This window comes from Oncorhynchus masou, chromosome 18, assembly GCF_036934945.1.
Source record: "Oncorhynchus masou masou isolate Uvic2021 chromosome 18, UVic_Omas_1.1, whole genome shotgun sequence".
Taxonomy (NCBI): Eukaryota; Metazoa; Chordata; class Actinopteri; order Salmoniformes; family Salmonidae; genus Oncorhynchus; species Oncorhynchus masou.
This window is the reverse complement of record NC_088229.1, coordinates 70,429,522-70,454,119: the sequence shown is the minus strand read 5'-3', so window position 1 is coordinate 70,454,119 and position 24,598 is coordinate 70,429,522. Positions and strand designations below refer to the sequence as shown.

Here is a 24,598-nt window from a genome sequence, read left to right as displayed (position 1 = left end):
CTAACAAAGAGAACTGCATGGTGCCTTTTGGATATTTTCTGCTGTAAATGATTTGCTTTGCAAGCAGATAAAGACAGCTAGACCGACTGGCATCAACTGAGGACAGTTTTAAATTTCAACATAGAGGAAGAGATTATTCTATGGCTTTCACTGGACTGGATTATGGGCCCCGACCATAGTCGCGAGAACTAGGTTGCCCTGCAGCACTCCCTGATAAATTGAAATCAACAAAAAAAGTGTATTGTATGAAACAGCTTTCCAGGATAACAACATTCACCATGCCAACACACATTGAGACATTTTCCCAAGAACTAACATTTTCCCAAGCAATGACATAGCATGTTCAAATCAATATGCAGACACCGTTCTGTTAGATTCACACTGTGGAACATTGTTTGATTGATGACACCCTTCCATATATGTGAGTCGTTTCAGGAAACTCGGCGTATGTCACACGTCACCACGTCACGGGAGAGCCATTTGAACGTAAACATTCATCTTTATCAAAATTCGTTGTTTTTGTTGGCATAAATGCCTTCTGGAATATGTGAACTTTCATGTGCCTTCATAACAAACTCGTATTCAATCCATAAATACGAATACAATTGTTTTGCTACTTTTCTCAACAACATTGATGCCCTGAATTTTATAATAGGCGCTGAATTTAATAGCGCTATTTAACAGCCGTTATTTTCCTACTGACAGATCAGTTGGGAAAAGTGATGGGCTACTTTCTACACACGCCACGGTCAGTGTGAACTAGAGTACCTTGACACAACGCTGGCCAAACAAGATGTAGCTATAAAACAAAATTAAGTTAAAGGGTTCTAGTCTGCCGTGAAGCGTTCATCCATTTATACGGGTAAGAGTGTTTGCTACATCTTCAGGTATAAGTTTCTAATTTAGTCAGAAAGTTGTTTTTTATTTGCAAGTTAAAGCATACTGTTCGCTAGCAAACATTAACTTGCTGGCTCGCTAGCTAACGTCACGTGTATGATCTGTGTATTAATATTATTCAAATCAGCAATCCATTTGCATTTCTAGTTATAGCCTAATGTTAGCTAGATAACATTGAACCTAGTTTGTTAGCTTTAGCTACCTGCAGAGTCATACTACAGCTACAGCTATGACAACGTTTGTATTGGTAGTAGTATGAGTTGGACCATGCCGGTTCATTACTCAGCTACCTTGCTAGCTACATGTCTAAACAAAATATTCCACTTCAGCTGGATAATTACATGACCCATCAAATTCGCCGAGTGTGTCTGGGGGTGATTGCTGCCATCTATTGTATTTAGTGTACATGTCTAGACAATAGTGACCCATCCTCTGTGTGTGAGGGCGGTTATAGCATTTCCTTCACATGACCCATCAATTTAGACCAGTGTGCCGGGTAAAGTGTCATCTAACAATGATAAAGTATTAATAGAATATTTTTATCTGGACACTTTCTGTTTTTAATGTTGCCTCTATGCCAGTACTATCACTGTACCGTTTACACCTTCTGTATCCTGTGCATGTGACAAATAAACTTAGATTTGATTTGATATAGTGTGTGTTTACCACATGGCCTCACATGTGAGTCATTAAATAGATGAGTGTGACTAAGGCTTAAGAGGCTGTGAACGATGCTGAATGGGTGTAGACAAAGAAGAGCTCTCCAGTAGGTTACATATGTGGATCAAAAGTAGACAATAACAAGAGACACCTGAGACAGGATCAGTATAATGATGGTGACCCAGTCTAGAGATGGCTGTTGAGATCAGTATAACGATGGTGACCCAGTCTAGAGATGGCTGTTGAGATCAGTATAACGATGGTGACCCACTCTAGAGATGGCTGTTGAGATCAGTATAACGATGGTGACCCAGTCTAGAGATGGCTGGTGAGATCAGTATAATGATGGTGACCCAGTCTAGAGATGGCTGTTGAGATCAGTATAACGATGGTGACCCAGTCTAGAGATGGCTGTTGAGATCAGTATAACGATGGTGACCCAGTCTAGAGATGGCTGTTGAGATCAGTATAACGATGGTGACCCAGTCTAGAGATGGCTGGATGAGATCAGTATAATGATGGTGACCCAGTCTAGAGATGGCTGGTGAGATCAGTATAACGATGGTGACCCAGTCTAGAGATGGCTGGTGAGATCAGTATAACGATGGTGACCCAGTCTAGAGATGGCTGGTGAGATCAGTATAATGATGGTGACCCAGTCTAGAGATGGCTGGTGAGATCAGTATAACGATGGTGACCCAGTCTAGAGATGGCTGTTGAGATCAGTATAACGATGGTGACCCACTCTAGAGATGGCTGTTGAGATCAGTATAACGATGGTGACCCAGTCTAGAGATGGCTGTTGAGATCAGTATAACGATGGTGACCCAGTCTAGAGATGGCTGTTGAGATCAGTATAACGATGGTGACCCAGTCTAGAGATGGCTGTTGAGATCAGTATAACGATGGTGACCCAGTCTAGAGATGGCTGTTGAGATCAGTATAACGATGGTGACCCAGTCTAGAGATGGCTGTTGAGATCAGTATAACGATGGTGACCCTCTCTAGAGATGGCTGTTGAGATCAGTATAACGATGGTGACCCAGTCTAGAGATGGCTGATGAGATCAGTATAACGATGGCGACCCAGTCTAGAGATGGCTGTTGAGATCAGTATAACGATGGTGACCCACTCTAGAGATGGCTGTTGAGATCAGTATAACGATGGTGACCCTCTCTAGAGATGGCTGTTGAGATCAGTATAACGATGGTGACCCACTCTAGAGATGGCTGTTGAGATCAGTATAACGATGGTGACCCAGTCTAGAGATGGCTGTTGAGATCAGTATAACGATGGTGTCTAGAGATGGCTGTTGAGATCAGTATAACGATGGTGACCCAGTCTAGAGATGGCTGTTGAGATCAGTATAACGATGGTGACCCAGTCTAGAGATGGCTGTTGAGATCAGTATAACGATGGTGACCCAGTCTAGAGATGGCTGTTGAGATCAGTATAACGATGGTGACCCGATGGTGACCCTCTAGAGATGGCTGTTGAGATCAGTATAATGATGGTGACCCAGTCTAGAGATGGCTGTTGAGATCAGTATAACGATGGTGACCCAGTCTAGAGATGGCTGTTGAGATCAGTATAACGATGGTGACCCAGTCTAGAGATGGCTGTTGAGATCAGTATAACGATGGTGACCCAGTCTAGAGATGGCTGTTGAGATCAGTATAATGATGGTGACCCAGTCTAGAGATGGCTGTTGAGATCAGTATGGTGAATAGAGATGAGATCAGTATAATGATGGTGACCCAGTCTAGAGATGGCTGTTGAGATCAGTATAACGATGGTGACCCTCTCTAGAGATGGCTGTTGAGATCAGTATAATGATGGTGACCCAGTCTAGAGATGGCTGTTGAGATCAGTATAACGATGGTGACCCTAGAGATGGCTGTTGAGATCAGTATAAGATGTGACCCAGTCTAGAGATGGTTGTTGAGATCAGTATAATGATGGTGACCCAGTCTAGAGATGGTTGTTGAGATCAGTATAATGATGGTGACCCAGTCTAGAGATGGCTGTTGAGATCAGTATAACGATGGTGACCCTCTCTAGAGATGGCTGTTGAGATCAGTATAATGATGGTGACCCAGTCTAGAGATGGCTGTTGAGATCAGTATAACGATGGTGACCCTCTCTAGAGATGGCTGTTGAGATCAGTATAACGATGGTGACCCAGTCTAGAGATGGCTGTTGAGATCAGTATAACGATGGTGACCCAGTCTAGAGATGGCTGTTGAGATCAGTATAATGATGGTGACCCAGTCTAGAGATGGCTGTTGAGATCAGTATAACGATGGTGACCCAGTCTAGAGATGGCTGTTGAGATCAGTATAATGATGGTGACCCAGTCTAGAGATGGCTGTTGAGATCAGTATAATGATGGTGACCCAGTCTAGAGATGGCTGTTGAGATCAGTATAACGATGGTGACCCAGTCTAGAGATGGCTGTTGAGATCAGTATAATGATGGTGACCCTCTCTAGAGATGGCTGTTGAGATCAGTATAACGATGGTGACCCAGTCTAGAGATGGCTGTTGAGATCAGTATAACGATGGTGACCCAGTCTAGAGATGGCTGTTGAGATCAGTATAACGATGGTGACCCAGTCTAGAGATGGCTGTTGAGATCAGTATAACGATGGTGACCCAGTCTAGAGATGGCTGTTGAGATCAGTATAACGATGGTGACCCACTCTAGAGATGGCTGTTGAGATCAGTATAACGATGAGATCAGTATAACGATGGTGACCCAGTCTAGAGATGGCTGTTGAGATCAGTATAATGATGGTGACCCAGTCTAGAGATGGCTGTTGAGATCAGTATAATGATGGCGACCCACTCTAGAGATGGCTGTTGAGATCAGTATAACGATGGTGACCCACTCTAGAGATGGCTGTTGAGATCAGTATAACGATGGTGACCCACTCTAGAGATGGCTGTTGAGATCAGTATAACGATGGTGACCCAGTCTAGAGATGGCTGTTGAGATCAGTATAACGATGGTGACCCAGTCTAGAGATGGCTGATGAGATCAGTATAATGATGGTGACCCAGTCTAGAGATGGCTGTTGAGATCAGTATAACGATGGTGACCCAGTCTAGAGATGGCTGATGAGATCAGTATAATGATGGTGACCCAGTCTAGAGATGGCTGTTGTGATCAGTATAACGATGGTGACCCACTCTAGAGATGGCTGTTGAGATCAGTATAATGATGGTGACCCACTCTAGAGATGGCTGTTGAGATCAGTATAACGATGGTGACCCACTCTAGAGATGGCTGTTGAGATCAGTATAACGATGGTGACCCACTCTAGAGATGGCTGTTGAGATCAGTATAACGATGGTGACCCACTCTAGAGATGGCTGTTGAGATCAGTATAATGATGGTGACCCACTCTAGAGATGGCTGTTGAGATCAGTATAACGATGGTGACCCACTCTAGAGATGGCTGTTGAGATCAGTATAACGATGGTGACCCAGTCTAGAGATGGCTGATGAGATCAGTATAACGATGGTGACCCACTCTAGAGATGGCTGATGAGATCAGTATAACGATGGTGACCCACTCTAGAGATGGCTGTTGAGATCAGTATAACGATGGTGACCCACTCTAGAGATGGCTGTTGAGATCAGTATAACGATGGTGACCCTCTCTAGAGATGGCTGATGAGATCAGTATAATGATGGTGACCCAGTCTAGAGATGGCTGTTGAGATCAGTATAACGATGGTGACCCACTCTAGAGATGGCTGTTGAGATCAGTGATAACTAGAGATGGTGACCCAGTCTAGAGATGGCTGATGAGATCAGTATAACGATGGTGACCCAGTCTAGAGATGGCTGTTGAGATCAGTATAACGATGGTGACCCACTCTAGAGATGGCTGTTGAGATCAGTATAACGATGGTGACCCAGTCTAGAGATGGCTGTTGAGATCAGTATAACGATGGTGACCCACTCTAGAGATGGCTGTTGAGATCAGTATAACGATGGTGACCCTCTCTAGAGATGGCTGATGAGATCAGTATAATGATGGTGACCCAGTCTAGAGATGGCTGTTGAGATCAGTATAACGATGGTGACCCACTCTAGAGATGGCTGTTGAGATCAGTATAATGATGGTGACCCAGTCTAGAGATGGCTGTTGAGATCAGTATAATGATGGTGACCCAGTCTAGAGATGGCTGTTGAGATCGGTTGTAGACTCAGATCCTTTACTTTGTTAAACGTTTAGTAAAAGTGTGTGTGTGTGTGTGTGTGTGTGTGTGTGTGTGTGTGTGTGTGTGTGTGTGTGTGTGTGTGTGTGTGTGTGTGTGTGTGTGTGTGTGTGTGTGTGTGTGTGTGTGTGTGTGTGTGTGTGTGTTGACTGAATAAAAATCCCCCTTAGAGGAGTTTTAGTAGCACCGACTTTGAGTTGTAGCCTGCACCATAGATTCATATGGCTCCCTTGGTTCCCGTGCCAACAGTGAAGTACAGGACAGCCATGATGCGATTACACAAGCCTTAAGGAATATTTGCATTACACTTCTGGAATATGATGACATGAGACCTCATTTGGCTGCAGAAGCCAGCGTAGGACACTGAGTCAATACAGAGCGGCTGCTAGAGCGCAGATCAGAGCTGAATGTGGTTGAACACTCTATAGGAAATGGTGGCTGATGCTATTGCTGCTTCTCTCTAGATAAATGTTTAAGGGGAGACGGTGAGCGTGTGGCGTATATGGTTTTCAAGAAGCGGTGACTCGTCGGACGTTACGGAGGAGAGTGGATGACATGGCATTTTTATAATTTTCTGTGGCCTCTCATTCAGACGCTGTTTATGCCTTCGAGAGTCGGGGGCTTTCTGGAAAGGTAGTGAACGCTGGTGCACTTCTAATGAATAGTATGACCCTTTCAGGAGAACGTATCCTGTCATTGCATCTTTAGCGGCATATGGTGTAATCCCTCATGAACGTTTGCCAGTTGAGAAACGAGCCGAGTTGCGAATGCAGAGTTTTAACATGCCAGATCAGGCCGTAACTTATGCAGTATAATTTTTAACACGCAGAACATTAAAAAGAGGCAGTGGCAGCTCTGTCAGCATTGCTGCTAATGGTGAACTGTGCTGTGGTCGGGACCTACTCAGTCTCTTGAGGGAGGAGTATCTGTTGAGGTCGGCCTTGACGGCGGCCTCGTAGGTGGGCGGTAGGTGGGACAGGCTCTGGAAGGAGCGCGAGGAGGACAGGTCGTATGGCTCCGTCTGTGAGGTCAGGATGCCACTCATCCTAGTGTTCTCTGGGGAGACACAGCAAAACAAACAAGAGGGGGAAAAAATGTTTTCCTAAAAAAATATACTGCGTCAGACCAAAGGCAACGATGGTAGAGCACCTCTGCTGAGGAAGGGTGGAGGGAGGCACGAGAGGGAGGGGAGGTGGTCATCTGACAGGAAATTGTTTAGGGAGTGTCTGGGTGGTGGGGGGGTGAGTTGAAAGTAGGAGATGGGCTAGGGGATGTGGGTTAAGAGGCATCCTGGGAGCATTTGACACTGTCTGGTACGGTAGGTAAAGGGTGTGACAGGAGAGGTGACAACGGCCCCAAAACAACACCAGACCAAACAACAGATGTCTGCTTCACAGTGACCCTGACTGTGACAGTTTGTGTGCTGTCATTTGAGGAGTGGTGGAATGGGGAGAGAGCTAGGACACGGCAGCGACACGCTTGTCTGACTGATATAATGTGATGCCAGAGAGAGAGAGATGGGAAAATGGACTGTGGACCTTTCTCTATCTTCCCCTTTTTTTTCTAAAAACTCCCCTCTTCAGTTTCTCTCTCTTTCTCTCTCTCCTTCTCTCTCCTAGTTCCTGCTCTCTCCCCCTCTATCTATCCCTCACTCTCTTTTCTCTCCATCCCTCCCCGTCTCTGTCTCTCTCTCTCCTGTGGGCTGTGAGTCTGTCATGCAGAGCAGCAGAGAAGTGGGCAGCAGGGTGCGGCTCATGTCCAGGCTCCAGTGATAAAGTGAGAGAGGGATGAGAAAAAAAAGAGGAGAGAACGAGAAGATACAGATGGAAGGAGAGAAGGGGATGGTGGGGTAGTAGAAGAGAGGGAAGGAGGGAAAGCAAAAAGAGAGAGAATGAGAAGATACAGATGGAAGGAGAGAAGGGGATGGTGGGGTAGGAGAAGAGAGGGAAGGAGGGAAGGGGATGGTGGGGTAGGAGAAGAGAGGGAAGGAGGGAAGGGGATGGTGGGGTAGGAGAAGAGAGGGAAGAAGGGAAGGGGGTGGTGGGGTAGGAGAAGAGAGGGAAGGAGAGAAAAGAGATGGTGGGGTAGGAGAAGAGAGGGAAGGAGGGAAGGGGGTGGTGGGGTAGGAGAAGAGAGGGAAAGGAAAAGGATGGTGGGGTAGGAGAAGAGAGGGAAGAAGGGAAGGGGGTGGTGGGGTAGGAGAAGAGAGGGAAGGGGATGGTGGGGTAGGAGAAGAGAGGGAAGGAGAGAAGGGGATGGTGGGGTAGGAGAAGAGAGGGAAGGAGAGAAGGGGATGGTGGGGTAGGAGAAGAGAGGGAAGGAGAGAAGGGGATGGTGGGGTAGGAGAAGAGAGGGAAGGAGAGAAAGGGATGGTGGGGTAGGAGAAGAGAGGGAAGGAGAGAAGGAGAGAAGGGGATGGTGGGGTAGGAGAAGAGAGGGAAGGAGAGAAGGAGAGAAGGGGATGGTGGGGTAGGAGAAGAGTGGGAAGGAGAGAAGGGGATGGTGGGGTAGGAGAGAAGAGAGGAGAGAAGGAGAGAAGGGGATGGTGGGGTAGGAGAAGAGAGGGAAGGAGAGAAGGGGATGGTGGGGTAGGAGAAGAGTGGGAAGGAGAGAAGGGGATGGTGGGGTAGGAGAAGAGAGGGAAGGAGGGAAAGCAAAAAGAGAGAGAAATAGTCAAGAGGGTGGAATAAATATAGAGATGAAGAGAGAGAGAGGGACATAAAAAGGCCAGATGGGAGGAGTTTTGCGAGGGCAACACTATCCATACTCTCTCAACACAGGGAAAATAGACAATGTGACATGCTGTTAGCTACCTCCAGAATCAGAAACACACTGCTGAATTACCAGGCACATTACGACTGAGGTATTGTGTACTGGGGAAGGTACAACGGCTGAAGGGTGGGCGAGTGTGAAGAAGGGTGTGTTTGAATGGTAGGGTGTGTTTGAATGGTAGGGTGTGTTTGAATGGTAGGGTGTGTTTGAATGGTAGGGTGTGTTTGAATGGAAGGGTGTGTTTGAATGGAAGGGTGTGTTTGAATGCGAGTACAATTATGTTGATTTCTGTGTAAATAAGACTATGTGTGTATAAGTGCGTGTGTGTGTGTGACTTACCACGTCTCAATGATCGGTGAGCTACCCCACCCAAGTGAAAAACAGACAGTTCAGAAACATGTTGATGGTGTGAAACAGCATTCTGACCAAACCCAGCCAACACACTCCCCACCAACACAAACCTAACCAACATACACCTAACCAACACACACCCAGCCAACACACACCCAACCAACACACACCCAACCAACACACACCCAACCAACACACACCCAACCAACACACACCCAACCAACACACAACTAACCAACACACACCTAACCAACACACACCTACCCAACACACACCCAGCCAACATACACCCAGCCAACACACACCCCACCAACAACCAGCCAACACACTCCTCATTCATTACCATAAGTCCAGGAATAAACTAATGATGTCTATAGCTTGTATGTATTTGGAACAGACCAATTATCTAATGTGCCTTTAAATACAGAGATAATGCATCTTATGAATGAGTACGTTTTTTTAATCCCCTCTTTGATTGACAGAAATCCAGTGGTTGCTTCATGGAGGACAGCACAGGTTGCAGTGTATCTAAGCAACACGGCACATTGGTACAACAAGCCTTTTTTATGTGGCTTGTGATTGAAGTGTGTGCCTTTTGATGTGTTTTGATGGAATGGATTTCTATTGTTTCCCATAGATTTCATAGGGATTTCTTCATGGATCACACGTTGAATTGTCACACACAAGAGGAGAAGTGTTGCGACTACAACATCTCCTTAAAACCCAGCGGAAGTCCTAGAGGGGAGAGGCTTCCACACAGGGTTGAGCCAACACTGAACATCAGAATGCAAGCCAAAGAGGCCAATCCAATGTTAAACAAATACAAAGGCAGTGGATTATCTCTCCTTTTCTTTCTTCCTTGTCCTCTTCTCACCCTTTGTCCTTGTGAAACCAGCTTCCTTATATCTCTCCATCAGCCCCTAAACCCGGCTCTTGTGAATGAATAGAGACAATTGGTAGCAGAAAATCCCAAAATTCCATTTGTAATGAAACCGGGGCTGATATCCTCAGCGAGAGCAGAAGGATAGAATAGAATCTTATAATGACAGGGTCAATCATCTCAGGAGGAACCTGTTTCTGTGGTAGAACCATATAGCCGAGATGCCCTGACCTTGACAGGAAGCTAGCTTGATGTCCAGCCAATCGTATTTCCCTTTAGCAGGTGATAGACAGAGGCTAGGCCGAGGTTAAATGGCTTTTCATTCGCTTTGTTTAAAGGAATACATTGTCATAGTTATGAAATGTAACACTTCTATGATTCTATTGTTAATTCATTTTTTGAAGTGATATAAGAGAACGGATGTGGAGAGATCGATGAGCAGGCTGGTACCATTAGTAGCATTCTGTACAGTATAAAGAGTGTTTTAAAGTGAATTCCCAAAGCCGGGGCTTGATTTTTCAGGAGAATGGCCATTTGTCTTTGTATAAATAACTCAGTGGATCTGTTTTCAATATCCACACTAAGTAACGTACTGGGCATGAATTCTCTGTCGTAGCCTAACCTGCAGTGGATACTGTAACATAACCCTGTGTCAGGGTGCAGTGCTGTTAGCTGTCCTTACCATTATGGGTACGTGTTGGGCTACCTAGAACCACATGGTTGTAGTTGTGCTGGTGGGTACCTGTGAAAACAGCAATGGAGACGATCATTCAACGTGATAAGCAGATCAGATATTGTATCTGATCAAAAGTAATGACATGGTTTAATACAAGGGGAGATCTAGTGGCGGCATAATTAAATGGGAGATCAAGTGACGGCATCATTAAAGGGATACAAGGGGAGATCTATTGGAAGCATCATTAAAGGGATGCAAGGGGAGATCTAGTGACGGCATCATTAAAGGGGAGATCAAGTGACGGCATCATTAAAGGGAAACAAGGGGAGATCTATTGGAGGCATCATTAAAGGGACACAAGGGGAGATCTAGTGGAGGCATCACTACAGGGATACTAGGGGAGATCTATTGCAGGCATCATTAAAGGGATACAAGGGGAGATCTAGTGGAGGCATCATTAAAGGGATAACGAGGGGAGATCTATTGGCGGCATCATTAAAGGGGACATCAAGTGGCAGCATCATTAAAGGGGAGATCAAGTGACGGCATCATTAAAGGGATACAAGGGGAGATCAAGTGACGGCATCATTAAAGGGATACAAGGGGAGATCTAGTGATGGCATCATTAAAGGGGAGATCTAGTGGCGGCATCATTAAATGGGAGATCTAGTGACGGCATCATTAAAGGGATACAAGGGGAGATCTAGTGGCGGCATCATTAAAGGGGAGATCTAGTGGCGGCATCATTAAAGGGGAGATCTAGTGGCAGCATCATTAAAGGGCAGATCTAGTGGCGGCATCATTAAAGGGGAGATCTAGTGGTGGCATCATTAAAGGGATACAAGGGGAGATCTAGGGACGGCATCATTAAAGGGATACAAGGGGAGATCTAGTGGCGGCATCATTAAAGGGATACAAGGGGAGATCTAGTGGCGTCATCATTAAAGGGATACAAGGGCAGATCTAGTGGCTGCATCATTAAAGGGGAGATCTAGTGGCAGCATCATTAAAGGGGAGATCTAGTGGCAGCATCATTAAAGGGGAGATCTAGTGGCGGCATCATTAAAGGGGAGGTTTAGTGGCGGCATCATTAAAGGGATACAAGGGGAGATCTAGTGACAGCATCATTAAAGGGATACAAGGGGAGATCTAGTGACAGCATCATTAAAGGGATACAAGGGGAGATCTAGTGGCGGCATCATTAAAGGGGAGATCTAGTGGTGGCATCATTAAAGGGATACAAGGGGAGATCTAGTGGCGTCATCATTAAAGGGATACAAGGGCAGATCTAGTGGCGGCATCATTAAAGGGGAGATCTAGTGGCAGCATCATTAAAGGGGAGATCTAGTGGTGGCATCATTAAAGGGCAGATCTAGTGGCGGCATCATTAAAGGGGAGATTTAGTGGCGGCATCATTAAAGGGATACAAGGGGAGATCTAGTGACAGCATCATTAAAGGGATACAAGGGGAGATCTAGTGGCGGCATCATTAAAGGGGAGATCTAGTGGAAGCATCATTAAAGGGATACAAGGGGAGATCTCGTGGCGCGTTCATTAAAGGGATACAAGGGGAGATCTAGTGGCGGCATCATTAAAGGGATACAAGGGCAGATCTAGTGACGGCATCATTAAAGGGATACAAGGGGAGATCTATTGGCGGCATCATTAAAGGGGAGATCAAGTGGCGGCATCATTAAAGGGATACAAGGGGAGATCAGTTGGCGGCATCATTAAAGCGATACAAGGGGAGATCTAGTGGCGGCATCATTAAAGGGGAAATCTAGTGACGGCATCATTAAAGGGATACAAGGGCAGATCTAGTGGCGGCATCATTCAAGGGTTGGTTCACCCTAAAATGAACGTTTGTCAGATGTTTCCATACCTCAAAAGTGGTCTTAAATTAAATCAAGCTTAGTTCATTTTCAATGCTATCATTTGATCCGGACTTATGAATTTAAGCGTGATCTACAGGCTTCAACCCCAAATGAATAAGAAAGATTAGCACCATGAAAGACCTTTTTTTTCAGGGGGTAATAAAAAACTGACAAGCATATATATTCAGATGTAGAGCATCCCTTTAACGCCCTTTATCCAAGCACATGGATAGAATGATTGACAGAAGATGGAGACAAAAACGGTCATGAGATAAAAAGAGAGGAAGGATGAAAAATGGGGAAGGATGGAGAGGTGGAGACTCCTCAGTCCCGTCGTAATATAGTCCCGTCGTAATATTCACACACTGACATGCAATATTCACACACACCCTGACATGTAGTATTCACACACACTGACATGTAGTATTCACATACACACTGACATGTAGTATTCACATACACACACTCATCTCCCATGCCAGTGTGTGTGTGTGTGTGTGTGTGTGTGTGTGTGTGTGTGTGTGTGTGTGTGTGTGTGTGTGTGTGTGTGTGTGTGTGTGTGTGTGTGTGTGTGTGTGTGTGTGTGTGTGATATCCAGGTGAAAAAGCAACGATGGCTTAGATGGAACACCCGATGCAAAGTGCCATTGAGACACGTTGACTTGGCTGTGTGCTGTTGTGTCTGTTTCAAAATGAATACAGAGTCCACTGCTGTAACACTCCATTTAAATCTTTCACAGAGCTGAGACGGTGAAGAGGACCTCACTCGCACGGTTTTCAATATATATTTTGAAAGATGGAATGTGTCATCAGAGTACATGCGCGGTGGGTGTGTACAGATGTAGAATCTTAATTTGAGCCAGTTTGCTACAGCAGTAAAATAAAATGCAGCAACAAAAAGTGAAAATTATTATGTGGATTCTAATTAATGGACATTTTAGTTGGAGGTTGATACATTTTTCCTTAGGACAAAAGTGGAAATTACAAACTTTATAAAACTTTTTAAATCTCAAATACACTACAAGTTTGCATGTCCTGCAGTACAGGCAAACGATTAGTGACAAAAGAGTGATCAAATTAAGATCATACATCTGTATGAGTGTATAGTTTGACAGATGACATCAGAGTTTGGTTTCTGGAGAGAGAGAATGTTTGCGAAAAAGTCACAGACGCGAGGGCAGGGTCTTCTGAATATATGAATGTGATTAATGTTCTTGGATATTATCAAACACAGAAACAGATGCCAGGCGTGATTTCAACTGTAATGATATTGTTCTCTAGCTGTAAAACCAAAACACTTTCCAGTCACTCTTTGTAGTTAATCCACATACAGGACTGACACCCCAATTACACCTTTAGCTTCAGGCTTGGCCCCACACTGTCAGTGCCCAGAGAGAGAGAGCTTTGAGACCTCCATAGAGATAGATAGAGACAGTACTGTAGAGAGCCCCATAGACAGACAGAAAGGACTCCTGCTGAGCTGAGAGCCCCTGCACTGGTCGTTCATTGATCCCACTGTAATCAGGTGACCAATTAGCTGTGTTGGAGAGAGACAACACATGAGCATGCACACACACACACACACACACCACTACCACCACCACCCCTGGAGCCCAGAGGCTGGATATCAGGCTTAAACACCCAGTGCTCTGTCATCCGTTTCGGGCCTATGGTGCAAACTCCTCTCTGGAGGAGATCCAGAAATGGGTTTGTTATTGACCAGGGGAGAGGAGGAGGGGGAGGGCAGGGTGGGAAGTGATGGATGTATTGACATAAGATCCCTATCGTTGGTGTAGAGTGAGTGAGAGTGGAGGGAATATGATCTAGTTACTGACAGAACTAGTTGGATAGGGGTTAGGTTAACCTGACGTAGCTGGATAGGTTAACCTAACGTAGCTAGATAGGGGTTAGGTTAACCTGACGTAGCTGGATAGGGGATAGGTTAACCTGACGTAGCTAGATAGGGGATAGGTTAACCTGACGTAGCTAGATAGGGGATAGGTTAACCTGACGTAGCTAGATAGGGGATAGGTTAACCTGACGTAGCTAGATAGGGGATAGGTTAACCTGACGTAGCTGGATAGGAGATAGGTTAACCTGACGTAGCTGGATAAGGGATAGGTTAACCTGACGTAGCTGGATAGGGGATAGGTTAACCTGACGTAGCTGGATAGGGGATAGGTTAACCTGACGTAGCTGGATAGGGGATAGGTTAACCTGACGTAGCTGGATAGGGGATAGGTTAACCTGACGTAGCTGGATAGGGGATAGGTTAACCTGACGTAGCTAGATAGGGGATAGGTTAACCTGACGTAGCTAGATAGGGGATAGGTTAACCTGACGTAGCTAGATAGGGGATAGGTTAACCTGACGTAGCTGGATAGGAGATAGGTTAACCTGACGTAGCTGGATAAGGGATAGGTTAACCTGACGTAGCTGGATAAGTGATAGGTTAACCTGACGTAGCTGGATAAGGGATAGGTTAACCTGACGTAGCTGGATAGGGGATAGGTTAACCTGACGTAGCTGGATAGGGGATAGGTTAACCTGACGTAGCTGGATAGGGGATAGGTTAACCTGACGTAGCTGGATAGGGGATAGGTTAACCTGACGTAGCTGGATAGGGGATAGGTTAACCTGACGTAGCTGGAGTAAAATAAACACCTAAAACTAGGCGCCCTATATACTGGTCTTGACGAGAGGAAAGGTTCTCTTCAGCACTGTTCAAACAATCCAACGTCCAAAAGCTGAAGTCTTATCGTAGGCTCTCTTTCCATTCCCCATGAAAACCACAACATCTAGTTGCAGAAGTCAATTTAAAGACGCCTCCCTCTTAGCTGTATCAGTTAATGGTTCTGCCAGCTAAATCTGATAAGGAGAGAAGGAGATAAGTATTGGAACATGCAATTACACTGTAGATTGATTATTCCTGATTGACACTAACACATCTTGACAGGTTTACCAGGTCTCCAATCTAAACAGCTTGAAAGGTTTACCAGGTCTCCAATCTAAATAGGTTTACCAGGTCTCCAATCTAAATAGGTTTACCAGGTCTCCAATCTAAATAGGTTTACCAGGTCTCCAATCTAAATAGGTTTTCCAGGTCTCCAATCTAAACAGCTTGACAGGGTTACCAGGTCTCCGATCTAAACAGCTGGAAAGGTTTACCATGTCTCCAATCTAAATGGCTAAAATTAGTATTTTGTTTGTCTGTATCTTGATGACTCAGCTGTTTTTCTGTTAAATGCAAGTCATGTATTAGGCATTCCAAACAAAAGAAGATGATAAACCCGGTTTATGTGGTTGCGAGAGGGTATCTGACATAATCTCTTTTCTTGTAAGCACAGATTGCATCATATTAATCTGCAGTATTTCCACACCTGATCCATCCTGGGATACAGCGCCTCTGTGAGCCTGCATACTAACATCCAGATGGCCAAACAATGACTCACTATCCCGTCGTTTCTATTGCAGGACTTATCTTATCACACAGAACCATGTAGTGATGCTAGAACGGTTGGTAACGGCAGTGTCGATGACAAGTGGTAAATTGACTTTAACACTAATGCTAAATATAATTAGTGCATAAACACCTGGTAATGCATAAACCACCATTAAATATCTCCTTGTTAAAGCTTGGGACTTAAGAATCCTTCATACCTACCTGTGAATGTTAATATTAATGACATGAGAACGCTCCATCCGTTAGCAATCAGGGCAGGAGGTAGGATGTGTGGGGGCTGTTGAGGGGCTTTTGGGGGGGGGGGGGGGGGGGTACCCATAGGGCGGAGTGGGGGTGCAGGATGTGTGGGGGCTGTTGAGGGGCTTTTGGGGGGGGTACCCATAGGGGGAGTGGGGGTGCAGGATGTGTGGGGGCTGTTGAGGGGCTTTGGGGGGGGGGGGGGGGTACCCATAGGGGGAGTGGGGGTGCAGGATGTGTGGGGGCTGTTGATGGGCTTGGAGGGAGGCATGGGGTGTCAGAAGGGGTCTCTCTATCCCATTGGCTCTGTTGACATCCGAATACTGCCAACAACTATCCCCTTCCTTCCTCCCTGCACCTGTCCACTCATCCCTAACTTTTTCTCCTTGTTGCACCACAGGCCTGACAGACACTGTGGACTTGGCATTTAACAACTGACAAAGAGTGTTACCATTAAATCGCTAAATGTTAACTGCCATAAAAGCCCAGCTTCTCTCCATACGGCAGCAGAGGAAACTTTACTTCACCCCTGGATGGAACAATTGTGGCACTAGTGATAATGGTTAGGAAGTTATATATAATGCTAACCCAGATGAACTGGCAGAAGACTATGCCAACGGATGGGATAATTAACCTCTTACACCTATGGTGGCGCTATTTCATTTTTGGAAGAAAAACGTTCCCGTTTTAAACAAGATATTTTGTCACAAAAAGATGCTTGACTATGCATATAATTGCTACTGTTCGAAAGAAAACACTCTGACGTGTCCAGAAATACAAATATCTTCTCTGTGCGTGCCCTTTAACGTGAGCTTCAGGCAAAACCAAGATGACTTGGCATCCAGGAAATGACAAGGATTTTTGAGGCTCTGTCTTTCATGATCTCCTTATATGGCTGTGAACGCAAGAGGAATGAGTCTGCCCTTTCTGTCGTTTCCCCAAGGTGTCTGCAGCATTGTGACGTATTTGTAGGCAGATCATTGGAAGATTGACCATAAGAGACCACATTTACCACGTGTCCGCCCGGTGTCCTGCGCCGAAATTGGTGCGCAAAAGTCACCTGCCAGTATTTTTCCATGGGGCACAGAGAGAGAAGCAAGCTTCCACGAACTGCATGTCAATGAAGAGATATGTGAAAAAACACCTTGAGGATTGATTCCAAACAACGTTTGCCATGTTTCGGTCGATATTATGTAGTTAATCCGGAAAAAGTTTCACGTTGTAGGTGACTGCATTTTCGGTTCGTTTCGGTAGCCAGGCGCAATGTAGAAAACGGAACGATTTCTCCTACACACAGACGCTTTCAGGAAACACTGCGCATCTGGTATGTGGCTGGGAGTCTCCTCATTGAAAACATCAGAAGCTCTTCAAAGGTAAATGATTTTATTTATTTGGTTATCTGGCTTTTGTGAAAATGTTGCGTGCTACATGCTACACAAAATGCTATGCTAGCTTAGCATACTCTTACACAAATTAGTCAATTTCTATGGTTCAAAAGCATATTTTGAAAATCTGAGATGACAGTGTTGTTAAGAAAAGGCTAAGCTTGAGAGCAAACGCATTATTTTAATTTTATTTGCGATTTTCAGAAATCGTTAACGTTGCGTTATGCTAATGAGCCTGAGGCTTAGTCACAATCCCGGATCCGGGATGGGGAGTTTCAAGAGGTTAAGTCAGTGGGGTAAACAGATGTTGTTTATAAAAAGTTGTTCAATTCAGTACATTAAATAAAGAGGTACAAAATGGCTGTAGAATGGCAGCAATGTTAGCCAGTAAGATGTGTCAGTTCCAGAATGCCGGTGAGCATTCCGTCCTCATCGTCTCATCACTATCAATAACCCAAAGGCATTTAAGGCTGAGTGTTCACTTGACTTCCCTCTATCAATGCCAATCTATGGTGATGGTCTGTGTGGAGGCGGCAAAGGGCATGAGGGGGGGGGCAGGAAGGTGGGGTGAGGTGCACTTCATAAATTGCTCATTTAGCAATTTGATGGATTCTGAATCATCGTCTGCCTGGGTGACTGTGTTGTCACGTTATAAGAGGGGTTTTATGGGAGAATCAAATAAAATATATCATATGCGCCGAATACAGCTGGTGGTGACAATACAGTGAAATGCTTGCTTACGAACTTTTCCCAACAATCCAGAGATGGAAAGTAATAATATCAAATAGTAACTAAAACCAGAGGAACCAACTAAAATACACAATAATGGAGCTATGTTCAGGAAGTACCAGTACCAGATCAATGTGGAGATATATACAGGGAGTACCAGTACCAGATCAATGTGGAGCTATATACAGGGAGTACCAGTACCAGATCAAGGTGGAGATATATACAGGGAGTACCAGTACCAGATCAATGTGGAGTTATATACAGGGAGTACCAGTACCAGATCAATGTGGAGTTATATACAGGGAGTACCAGTACCAGATCAATGTGGAGTTATATACAGTAAGTACCAGTACCAGATCAATGTGGAGTTATATACAGGGAGTACCAGTACCAGATCATTGTGGAGTTATATACAGGGAGTACCAGTACCAGATCAATGTGGAGTTATATACAGGGAGTACCAGTACCAGATCAATGTGGAGTTATATACAGGGAGTACCGGTACCAGATCAATGTGGAGTTATATACAGGGAGTACCAGTACCAGATAAATGTGGAGCTATTTACAGGGAGTACCAGTACCAGATCAATGTGCAGAGGAATGAGAAGCTTGAGGTAGATACTGTATGTACATGACAGCTGTTCCTCCAAGGCCAGAGTTTCTCTGACATTTACAGCGACCTCCAAGCCTCTCTAGACCTCGCAGATCATTATAATGTTCACCACCATGTCCTGGACTCCACAAATCACGTGAAAAATAGTCAATATGGAAATGGGAAATACATTTTCCTGATATATTTTTTTTACAAATGTTCCATTGGAACTACTAAAGTAATCATCTCTCTCTGTGTAAAAAAACAACAACAAAAAAGTTGATGTATCAGCTCCCCCGTCGTCCCTCAGACTGTTGGACGTGAGGACAGGAGAAGAAGGGTGGTCACGTCGCTAGCACGGATAAGCACAGATTTATCTGATGTCTTCTTTAAGTAATAAGAAATAACATCATTCAAAGCTGCCTTTATCCATACCTCTAGAGACCTCCTCTTGGTATGCTGGGGACGGAGAGAGTTCAGGAGCATAGCATATTCATAGTGCAGAACAGTAGCTATGGAAACCATATAAGGGAGGTCAAATCAAATTGTATTTGTCACATGCACATATTTATCAGATGTTAATGCGGGTGTAGTGAAATGCTTGTGTTCCAAGCTCCAACAGTACAGTAATATCTAACAATTCACAACAATACACACATCTAAAAGTAAAAGAATGGAATTAAGAAATATCTAAATATTAGGACGAGCAATGTCAGGACGGCATTGACTAGAATACAGTAGAATAGAATACAGTGTATACATATGAGATGAGTAAAGCAGCATGTAATCATTATTTAAACATTATTAAAGTGACTAGTGTTCCATTATTAAAGTGGCCAGTGATTCCATGTCTATGTATATAGGGCAGCAGCCTCTAAGGTGCAGACCTGGGTAGAAATAGTATTTTTATCCTTTTGAAATACTTAAGCTGAGCTTGGTTTAGTGAAACCACTGGGGTAGTCCTGCGAGTGCCAAACCGTCCGGTGCGCTGGGTGAGCTAAACCAAGCGCACCCAATGTATTTGAGAGAGAACACTGTTTGGACCCAGACCTGGTGGCACAGAAAAGCAGGATAGTATGGGACAAGCTTAGGTGTATTAAGGCAGGGTTTCCCCAAACTCGGTCCTGGGGACCCCCCAGGTGTACATTTTGGGTTTTGCCCCAGCAACTCCAGGACCGAGTTTGGGGAAACCCTGTACTAAGAAGGCACAACACGATGGAATAGGAAAAGCACTTTACTTGTCAGGTCAATTGCAATGAACATCATCAAGAGATTTTCTCATTTCCACTTGGCTAAAATAATTCTATTGCCTACTAATAGTGCTTTTTTTTTACACAACAGCTCGTCTTTTGAGTGGCACTTTGGGGTCAGGGGTCACTGAATGTGCCAATAAGGTAAATGTTAGTTGTACATGAGATGTTCTCTCTGGTTAATAAATCTTGTAAATCTACTGTAGGTGAATTTTTAAGTAAAGAATGATCCATTTCCAAAGCTTCAGAAGACAGTATGTTTGACATATTTCAATAAGACGAGATAAACTATGTATCTTTACAACTGACCGAATATCACCACACGACGGATCTAGATGGTACGGCAGCAAATGTACACACACACAGATGTCACACACGACCCACCACACAGAGGGACAGGAGTTTAAGGGTCAGATAGAAGTCAGGGAGAAGCACTTCACCACATAGAACACTCAAGGTAAAAGTTGCATCTCACCACAGATCTAGGATCAGATTACCTTACCCCCAATGCAACCCTAACTATTACAAGGGTGGTATAAGATCTGACCGTTTATCAGTTTATCACTACGTACTCCACACACAACAAACCAAGAGAGCGAGAGAGTTTACAACATATCAAACCGAGAGAGAGAGAGAGTTTACAACATATCAAACTGAGAGAGAGAGAGGGTTTACAACGTATCAAACCAAGAGAGAGAGAGAGATGGTTTACAACATATCAAACCAAGAGAGAGAGAGAGGGTTTACAACATATCAAACCAAGAGAGAGAGAGGGTTTACAACATATCAAACCAAGAGAGAGAGGGAGAGGGTTTACAACATATCAAACCAAGAGAGAGAGAGGGTTTACAACGTATCAAACCAAGAGAGAGAGGGTTTACAACATATCAAACCAAGCGAGAGAGAGGGTTTACAACATATCAAACCAAGAGAGAGAGAGAGTTTACAACGTATCAAACCAAGAGAGAGAGAGAGAGTTTACAACGTATCAAATCAAGAGAGAGAGAGGGTTTACAACATATCAAACCCAGAGAGAGAGAGTTTACAGTATCAAACCAAGAGAGAGAGAGGGTTTACAACATATCAAACCCCCTCAGCACACAGGTGGACAAACACCTGCCTGGAGGTGACAGCATCCCCTCCCCCGTATGCCCCCCTAGGCACAACTATGACAACATAACCAACAAAAACGGGTCACAACTCCTGCAGCTCTGTCGCACGCTGGGTATGTACATAGTCAATGGTAGGCTTCGAGGGGACTCCTATGGTAGGTACACCTATAGCTCATCTCTTGGCAGTAGTACTGTAGACTACTTTATCACTGACCTCAACCCAGAGTCTCTCAGAGCGTTCACAGTCAGCCCACTGACACCCCTATCAGACCACAGCAAAATCACAGTCTACCTAAACAGAGCAATACTCAATCATGAGGCATCAAAGCCAAAGGAACTGAGTAACATTAAGAAATGCTATAGATGGAAGGAATGCAGTTTGGAAACCTACCAAAAAACAATTAGGCAACAACAAATTCAATCCCTTTTAGACAATTTCCTGGGTAAAACGTTCCACTGTAATAGTGAAGGTGTAAACTTGGCAGTAGAAAATCTTAACAGTATATTTGACCTCTCAGCTTCCCTATCAAATCTAAAAATCTCAAATAGAAAACCGAAGAAAATTAACAACAATGACAAATGGTTTGATGAAGAATGCAAAATTCTAAGAAAGAAATTGAGAAACCTGTCCAACCAAAAACATAGAGACCCGGAAAACCTGAGTCTACGCCTTCACTATGGTGAATCACTAAAACAATACAGAAATACACTACGGAAAAAGAAGGAACAGCATGTCAGAAATCAGCTCAATGTAATTGAAGAATCCATAGACTCTAACCACTTCTGGGAAAATTGGAAAACAGTAAACAAACAACAACACGAAGAATTATCTATCCAAAATGGAGATGTATGGGTAAACCACTTCTCCAATCTTTTTGGCTCTATAACAAAGAATAAAGAGCAAAAACATATACATGATCAAATACAGATCTTAGAATCAACTATTAAAGACTACCAGAACCCACTGGATTCTCCAATAACATTGAATGAGTTACAGGACAAAATAAAAACCCACCAACCCAAAAAGGCCTGTGGTGTTGATGGTATCCTCAATGAAATGATCAAATATACAGACAACAAATTCCAATTGGCTATACTAAAACTCTTTAACATCATCCTTAGCTCTGGCATCTTCCCCAATATTTGGAACCAAGGACTGATCTCCCCAATCCACAAAAATGGAGACAAATTTGACCCCAATAACTACCGTGGAATATGCGTCAACAGTAACCTTGGGAAAATCCTCTGCATTATCATTAACAGCAGACTCGTACACTTCCTCAATGAAAACAATGTACTGAGCAAATGTCAAATTGGCTTTTTACCAAATTACCGTACAACAGACCATGTATTCACCCTGCACACCCTAATTGACAACCAAACAAACCAAAACAAAGGCAAAGTCTTCTCATGCTTTGTTGATTTCAAAAAAGCCTTTGACTCAATTTGGCATGAGGGTCTGCTATACAAACTGTTGGAAAGTGGTGTTGGGGGTAAAACATACGACATCATAAAATCCATGTACACAAACAACAAGTGTGCGGTTAAAATTGGCAAAAAACACACACATTTCTTCACACAGGGTCGTGGGGTTAGACAGGGATGCAGCTTAAGCCCCACCCTCTTCAACATATATATCAACGAACTGGCGCGGGCACTAGAAAAGTCTGCAGCACCCGGCCTCACCCTACTAGAATCTGAAGTCAAATGTCTGCTGTTTGCTGATGATCTGGTGCTTCTGTCACCAACCAAGGAGGGCCTACAGCAGCACCTAGATCTTATGCACAGATTCTGTCAGACCTGGGCCCTGACAGTAAATCTCAGTAAGACCAAAATAATGGTGTTCCAAAAAAGGTCCAGTCACCAGGACCACAAATACAAATTCCATCTAGACACTGTTGCCCTAGAGCACACAAAAAACTATACATACCTTGGCCTAAACATCAGCGCCACAGGTAACTTCCACAAAGCTGTGAACGATCTGAGAGACAAGGCAAGAAGGGCATTCTATGCCATCAAAAGGAACATAAATTTCAACATACCAATTAGGATTTGGCTAAAAATACTTGAATCAGTCATAGAGCCCATTGCCCTTTATGGTTGTGAGGTCTGGGGTCCGCTCACCAACCAAGACTTCACAAAATGGGACAAACACCAAATTGAGACTCTGCACGCAGAATTCTGCAAAAATATCCTCAGTGTACAACGTAGAACACCAAATAATGGATGCAGAGCAGAATTAGGCCGATACCCACTAATTATCAAAATCCAGAAAAGAGCAGTTAAATTCTATAACCACCTAAAAGGAAGCGATTCCCAAACCTTCCACAACAAAGCCATCACCTACAGAGAGATGAACCTGGAGAAGAGTCCCTAAGCAAGCTGGTCCTGGGGCTCTGTTCACAAACACACCCTACAGAGCCCCATGACAGCAGCACAATTAGACCCAACCAAATCATGAGAAAACAAAAAGATATTTACTTGACACACTGGAAAGAATTAACAAAAAAACAGAGCAAACTAGAATGCTATTTGGCCCTACACAGAGAGTACACAGCGGCAGAATACCTGACCACTGTGACTGACCCAAAATTAAGGAAAGCTTTGACTATGTACAGACTCAGCGAGCATAGCCTTGCTATTGAGAAAGGCCGACGTAGGCAGACATGGCTCTCAAGAGAAGACAGGCTATGTGCTCACTGCCCACAAAATGAGGTGGAAACTGAGCTGCACTTCCTAACCTCCTGCCCAATGTATGACCATATTAGAGAGACATATTTCCCCCAGATTACACAGATCCACAAAGAATTCGAAAACAAATCCAATTTTGAAAAACTCCCATATCTACTGGGTGAAATTCCACAGTGTGCCATCAGAGCAGCAAGATTTGTGACCTGTTGCCACGAGAAAAGGGCAACCAGTGAAGAACACGCACCATTGTAAATACAACACATATCTATGCTTATTTATTTTATCTTGTGTCCTTTACCATTTGCACATTGTAAAAACACTGTATATATATATATATATAATATGACATTTGTAATGTCTTTATTGTTTTGAAACTTCTGTATGTGTGATGTCTACTGTTAATTTTTATTGTTTATTTCACTTTATATATTATATACCTTACTTGCTTTGGCAATGTTAACACATGTTTCCCATGCCAATAAAGCCCCTTGAATTGAATTGAATTGAGAGAGTTTACAGTATCAAACCAAGAGAGAGAAAGGGTTTACAACGTATCAAACCGAGAGAGAGAGAGGGTTTACAATGTATCAAACCGAGAGAGAGAGAGAGAGGGTTTACAATGTATCAAACCGAGAGAGAGAGAGAGAGGGTTTACAATGTATCAAACCGAGAGAGAGAGAGAGAGAGAGTTTACAACATATCAAACCAAGAGATAGAGAGTGTTTACAACGTATCAAACCAAGAGAGAGAGGGAGAGGGTTTACAACATATCAAACCAAGAGAGAGAGAGATGGTTTACAA

The 24,598-nt window shown here is 44.1% G+C and overlaps 1 protein-coding gene across 2 annotated transcripts in view; it reads right to left on the bottom strand.

The window, feature by feature from the left end:
- Window positions 1-24,598, bottom strand: part of LOC135505214 (protein shisa-6-like) — a 120,961-nt gene that overhangs the window by 7,157 nt on the left and 89,206 nt on the right. Inside the window, exons 5-8 of one of the 2 annotated variants that reach the window (XM_064924389.1) lie at window positions 10,472-10,531; window positions 8,898-8,918; window positions 7,325-7,330; window positions 6,690-6,842 (exon numbers count right to left, since the gene is read on the bottom strand). In XM_064924389.1, the coding sequence (XP_064780461.1) occupies window positions 6,690-6,842; window positions 7,325-7,330; window positions 8,898-8,918; window positions 10,472-10,531 (240 nt within the window). The remainder of the gene's footprint in view (window positions 1-6,689; window positions 6,843-7,324; window positions 7,331-8,897; window positions 8,919-10,471; window positions 10,532-24,598) is intronic. The other variant, XM_064924388.1, reaches the window with a different exon arrangement.